The sequence below is a fragment of the Macrobrachium nipponense genome, chromosome 17 (assembly GCF_015104395.2).
Source record: "Macrobrachium nipponense isolate FS-2020 chromosome 17, ASM1510439v2, whole genome shotgun sequence".
NCBI classification, from domain to species: domain Eukaryota; kingdom Metazoa; phylum Arthropoda; class Malacostraca; order Decapoda; family Palaemonidae; genus Macrobrachium; species Macrobrachium nipponense.
The window spans coordinates 78,046,760-78,053,282 of NC_087210.1; the positions used below are offsets into that span (position 1 = coordinate 78,046,760).

General features: G+C 47.8%; 1 protein-coding gene across 1 annotated transcript in view; it reads right to left on the reverse strand.

Moving 5' to 3' along the window:
- Positions 1–4,645: 4,645 nt before the first annotated feature.
- LOC135195960 (protein fem-1 homolog C-like) overlaps positions 4,646–6,523 on the reverse strand; it is a 14,059-nt gene continuing 12,181 nt past the window's right edge. The window contains exons 6-7 of the mRNA XM_064222463.1: positions 6,148–6,337; positions 4,646–5,726 (exon numbers count right to left, since the gene is read on the reverse strand). Of these exons, the coding sequence (XP_064078533.1) occupies positions 4,646–5,726; positions 6,148–6,337 (1,271 nt within the window). The remainder of the gene's footprint in view (positions 5,727–6,147; positions 6,338–6,523) is intronic.

Here is a 6,523-nt window from a genome sequence, read left to right on the forward strand (position 1 = left end):
TTCGTCGACAGGCACGTTCGTAAATAGGGACTCTACATCCAGCGAGGCGATAATCCCGGTACCAGGGGCGTCCTTGATGGCTTCTAAGAACTCTGCCGAAGACTGCAGGCTGTACCGACTCGGGACGTAAGGGGTCAAAATTTGGTTGAAGGCGTTTAGCCAAGGCGTACGTAGGGGCGGGCGTCTGGCTGATGATCGGCCGGAGGGGGTTTCCTTGCTTGTGGGTTTTTACATTGCCATATAAATAACCCAGGCTGTAGTCTCCTTGTATGGGCGGGAGGTGCACTAGCATTTGTTGCAGCATTCACTGCGCTGATGACTCCGTTAGCCTCCCTCTTGATGTCGTCTGTCGGTTCCTCGTCAGCGCTCGAACTTGCTCTCGTCAGACAAAATAGCATCCAGCTTCTCGTGATATTCGGCAGTATCAATCAAGACGAAGGCTGCTGTCTTGTCCGCGCGCGCACCGTGATGTTCACTTTCTCCTTCAGTGTTCCTTCGCTGCTTTCTTCATCTCCTTGGTGAGGATCCCGCTGGAGTGTGAGCCCCTCTCTGTAATAGCTTCAGGAAGTAGGAGGGGTTGAAGGGCGTCGGTAGTTCTCACGGTGCTCCGGGCTTCGAGTTGCTGGATGGAGTCTAGGAGCAACTCGATTTCGAGTCTCTTGTCATGAGGCCTGGGTCTCGAAATGAAGTGGCAATTAAGACCCAGTTTCAGAAGGGCGTCTTGATCGGGAGTGGGGTCGTAATCGGTAAGGTTAATGTATCTTGGGTTCGTTCAGGGATGCGGAGTTTGCCGCCGTTCAGGGAGATGAGCTTGCGCAGGGCACCTCTCATCCCGCTGTTTTATGTCGTCCGTCCTGAAGGCGGACGAGGCTTCTCTCGATGTTCCCAGGGTACGTTGGTTTCCTCTCCTACTGGGTTGTCTACATCCAGGGGTATGTCACGTTCAGGATTTTCAAATTCGGTGTCGTCCAGTCCATGAACTACCTTCCTCTCGAAGGGCACCAGGAACGTACTGCTATAGGTTTTCCTCTCCTACTCCACTGGTGCCGGGGCTGCTTCTCACTCTCTCCCACTCCTGCCGCAGTCTCTTGGTCTCGTTTTTTTTTGTTCTGGAGGGCACGCAGTTCGGTAGTCTTGATCGCTATTTGCCGCTGTAGGAGGGATTTTTTCTAAAGCTCCTGGTGTCCTCATTATTTCTGGCTGACGGGTCGTGTAGCCGAATATTAGTGTACTTAGGAAGCAGGACCCTCTCTCAAGCATACTTTATTAAAAGTAATGGCTACTTCAGCAGCATTACACTGTAGAGATTCTTCTCTATTTTGCGAATAGCGGCTTTTTCCGTGCTACTTAAACAGGCTAGTAGAGCGCCTATAGAGGTCATGGTAAAATACAGGGTCAAAATAGGTGTATATATTTGAATTTTACAGATAAACTATGATACCATAGTCATCAAAGTCATTAACGATTTTCTCTCTCTCTCTCTCTCTCTCTCTCTCTCTTTCTTAAAGCGAGCTTTCGTCTGGAGCTGCCAGACATCCTCGGGCTGAGAAGCTGAGGGTGGACTGATCTTGGTGCGGTGTCCGTCCTCCTTATATCTGTGGCTGACAGCAGGGGGTCCTGCCCATGCTTGTCTCCTATTGGCTGGTGGCGGTGAGTCTTGTTTCATTGGCTGCCTGAGCCAGGTCTCAAGCCACTTTCTTCGGGCCGATGGTTGCGTTGCAGCATATCCTGCAGCCGCCTGGACCTCCTAAGCGGCGCTGTAACATTGATGGGGGCGTTGCGCTACGCTGTGGGACGTCACGGCTACTTTGATTTCCATCGGCTGCAGGAGTACCTCGTTCGCGTTGTCATCCATAGAGTTGTCATGATCGGTGGTGTCATTGTTGGTGGCAGGTCTTCTCATACTCGTAGGGAGGAGAAATTCTTCCTGCGTCGTATTCAGATTAGGTTTTATTTGCTGGATGAGTAGCGCCTCCAGCAGGCGCAACCGACGGGCATCAGGGGCCTTCCCGATGATCTTCGTGTTCTTTATGATGACATCTCGGGAGATGGCCCCGTGATGTTTGGTGCGGGCGTGATTCTTTATAGCCCCCTCTTGGGCGTGGCACGAGAGTCTCTTCGACGGCGTGGCGATGGGCTCCCCACTGGGGGTTCTCTTCGCTAACTTTTATATGGGCACCGTGGAGGAACGGGTCTTTGCCAGGATGCAGCAACCCCGCAGATATGGACGTTATATTGACGACATCTTTGTGCAAGTCGACGCCGAGGATGAGGTAGAAGCCCTCCGTCAAGCATTTCAGCAGTGTAGTGTGCTGAACTACACAGTCGAACGCAGCTCCGACGATCGGCTCCCCTTCCTCGACGTCCTTGTAAGCAAGACGGAAGACGGTCTCCGTACTTCAGTCTACACAAAGAAAACCAATTTAGGACTTTGCCTCAACGGAGACAGCGAGTGCCCCGCCAGATTCAAAAGCACCACCATCAGGGCCTTCGTCAGGAGGGCCCTCTCCCACTGCTCAACCTGGCAGGACACTCACCAGGAACTCGACCGCGCCTCCCAAGTACTTGTGAATAACGGGTACTCAAATAAATTAATCAGCAAGGAAGTCCGCACAGCCCTGGAGAAATGGTACGGTAGTGAGAGCCCGCAGCCCCGCCCCCTGGATAATATCAAGCTGTACTACAAAGCCTTCATGAGTTCCCATTACCGTGAAGAAGAGGACGCCATTAAGAAAATTATTTCTGATAATGTATCCCCGACTGACGACACCAAGAATATCGACCTAATCATTATATTACCAGAATCGGAGGACGCGCGATCTTTTTATGAAAAATAACCCCTCTCCAACAGGCACGAGAACCCTGAAGCAGACGCATGTAGTGTACCAGTATACATGCCCAGTCCGCGAATGCAGCGGCGCCTACGTAGGTATGACTACCATGCGACTGTCGAAGAGGCTCTCGTGCCACGCCCAAGAGGGGGCTATAAAGAACACGCCCGCACCAACTCACGGGGCCATCTCCCGAGATGTCATCATAAAGAACACGAAGATCATCGGGAAGGCCCCTGATGCCCGTCGGTTGCGCCTGCTGGAGGCGCTACTTATCCAGCAAATAAAACCTAATCTGAATACGACGCAGGAAGAATTTCTCCTCCTACGAGTATGAGAAGACCTGCCACCAACAATGACACCACCGATCATGACAACTCTATGGATGACAACGCCCCCGAACGAGGTACTCCTGCAGCCGATGGAAATCAAAGTAGCCGTGACGTCCCACAGCGTAGCGCAACGCCCATCAATGTTACAGCGCCGCTTAGGAGGTCCAGGCGGCTGCAGGATATGCTGCAACGCAACCATCGGCCCGAAGAAAGTGGCTTGAGACCTGGCTCAGGCAGCCAATGAAAACAAGACTCACCGCCACCAGCCAATAGGAGACAAGCATGGGGCAGACCCCCTGCTGTCAGCACAGATATAAGGAGGACGGACACCGCACCAAGATCAGTCCACCCTCAGCTTCCCAGCCCGAGGATGTCTGGCAGCTCCAGACGAAAGCTCGCTTTAAGAAAGAGAGAGAGAGAGAGGAGAGAGAGAGAGAGAAAATCGTTAATGACTTTGATGACTATGGTATCATAGTTTATCTGTAAAATTCAAATATATACACCTATTTTGACCTGTATTTTTGTTTTTACCATGACTATTCTATAGGCGCTCTACTAGCCTGTTTAAGTAGCACGGAAAAAGCCGCTATTCGCAAAATAGAGAAGAATCTCTACAAGTGTAATGCTGCTGAAGTAGCCATTACTTTTAATAAAGTATGCTTGAGAGAGGGTCTGCTTCCTAAGTACAATAATAATAATAATAATAATAATAATAATAATAATAATGTCAGTGAGTAATGAAACAGCTTTTTCTCTGTCTTACCTTGTAAACTATTCATTCAGTGTTGAGTGGCAGATGATCCAGTTCCCAGCGCCACTAATCGTATTTAACCATTATTGTTTTTTTTTTTTTATTCTCAGATTTTTGGTTGCTATTTACGGTATGATATCACGAAGTATTTGAAATGCATTATACTGTATCAGCAATGTTTTTGCATATACATTCTACAGTATATTCATTTGCATGTGTCAATAGAGGCAGAGTCCACAGAATGGAGTTATTTTTATTTTACGGATCTTGGTTACATGGTAGTTGGCGAGGTATACTTAGTGTATTTAAGAGCTTTTACTTATCCATAAAAAGCAGTAAGACCCATTAACATACAAAGTAAATGTAAATTTAGCCTTGGTATGAGGTAGATTAAGAATAACAAAAAGTATGTCAAATACAAATATACTTCTGAAATGAAATAAATCTTATCAGATATATATATTTCTGATTTCCTATACTAAAGGACATCCATTCTCTCTCTCTCTCTCTCTCTCTCTCTCTCTCTCTCTCTCTCTCTCTCTCTCTCGCCATACATTATAACTGAGGTGTACATCATACAAGAAACAATACCTCCAAAAATTACAGTGTCCTTAAAAACGGGAAAACTCCACAAGTAAACAACATACACTCAATTCATTTATAAACAACAAATACATATACATGTATAATAATATGCATGTGTAAGAGATTTGACCTCCGAGTTGCACGCATCAGTGCATGTCGACAAACCGGGAGAGTCGTGGATGCAGGATGTTTCTGTAAGTGACGCCATGTCTCCGAACAGAAGCTGCGGCCAAGCATTGCAGATTTGTGTGTTGCAAGGGATTGACTAATGAGTGAAGCGGTTCTCCTCGGTAAGACCTCAGTTCCTCGAACGTCATGTTCAGGTTATTAACAGCGTCTAGATGGGCGCCGGCTGACAACAGCGCCTCCATGATATCCTTGGGACACTCCGTATTCCTGGCCAGGGCGTGGAGAGGCGTGTTGCCTTCGCCGTCCGTCGCCCGAGGGTCAGCGCCCGTCTCCAGCAGGAGGTTCACGACCTCCAGGCTGGGGAGCATGGCGGCTTCCAGGGAAGTCGCTTGTATCGGGAACCTTCTGGAGCAAGCCAAGTGTAGCAGAGTTGCGTCCTTCGCGCCCCTCGGGTTGACTTTCACCAACTTGTGCAGCACGGTTTTCGCCGTGAGCCACTGGCCGGCAGAGAGGTCAGGCTTTAGTTTTATCAGCATGTATATCAACTGAATTGCTAGGCTGATGACGTAGTCCAAGTGCGAGGCGTGTTCTTCGGTGATACGGGAGGAAGCGCGACTTCTGTGCCCTCTGCGCAAGAGCGGAGAAACTATCTCCGTCTCTCGTGTGATCCTTTCGAACAAACACGCGAATTCATCGAAGTACCTGGCGGGCACGCAATTCACAAAGTGTGGGTACTCCCTGTTGATCATGTGAGTGTATAATGCAGCTAATGCCGTTATGAAGAACAGTCGATTTGAGTCTAGCGGTTCGAGATGTTTCTGATGCACATCCAGCCCATGCAGCCACAGACTGATGCAGCGTTTGAAGTCGTGGTTGTATGCGTAGTCAACGCCCTTGTTACGCATGCGCTGCATTGTGTCGAAGTGCGCAGGTCCATGAATCCTTTCACTGACGAGGAAGGACTGCATCTGCAGCGCATCGCGGTCTCCTTCTAGTCTGTCCAGCTGTTGCAGGGTCATGAATTCCCGAAACTCCTCACCAGAACAACACGACATTTGATTTTCGGCCTTCGGGTAAAGTAGGACGTCATTGTCATGCCTGGAAATACATTGTAAATGTTGATAAACCTACATTTTTCTGTGTTATTGTAAAGTGTATCAAACCTGAGTATTCTTCGGCTGCTATTTCAACAGGATTTTAGAGCTATGATTAAAATCCGGTCTGGAAATACATTGTAAATGTTGATAAGTCTATTTTCATCAATGCGTTATTTTAAAGTGTATCAAACTTGAGTTATTCTTCGGCTGCTATTTCATTAGTATTTTAGAGCTATGATTAAAATACGGTCTGACATTATAACACGCACGTATTAGCAATCTAAATAATATTTAACAAAATAAAAAACAATACAGGACGATAATCGAAAAAAAAGACAACGGAACAATAACAAACTTGACTGCACATACTGGAAGGACTGATAGCAATAATTATTAAGACTGTTCAGCCATGGAGAACTCACCTCAGATCCATGGCTTTCTTCCAGTAAGTAACAGCGCCGGCCACATCGCCCATCTTGTCGACGAGCGTCGCTCCCAGAAGCTCCAGGGCGTCGATCTGTTCCTTCCTTGGCGTCAGGTCTCCTCTGGAAAGGATGTGTTCCACGATGTGCTTATGCCCGGAACCGCTGGCAGTAAGCAAAGGGCTTGAACCTGAAAAAAGGAGGACCATGAACTGAGTATAGAGGCACTGACGAAATTTCATTGTTATGTTCAAACTGCATTAACCAAATTGTAATTTTTTTAATTTCATTATGGAGTAGCACTTGAAAAGTACACTTTTTGTAACAACGTCGATAATTCATTCTTTACGGCAAAACACACTGCAGTACCAGTTCC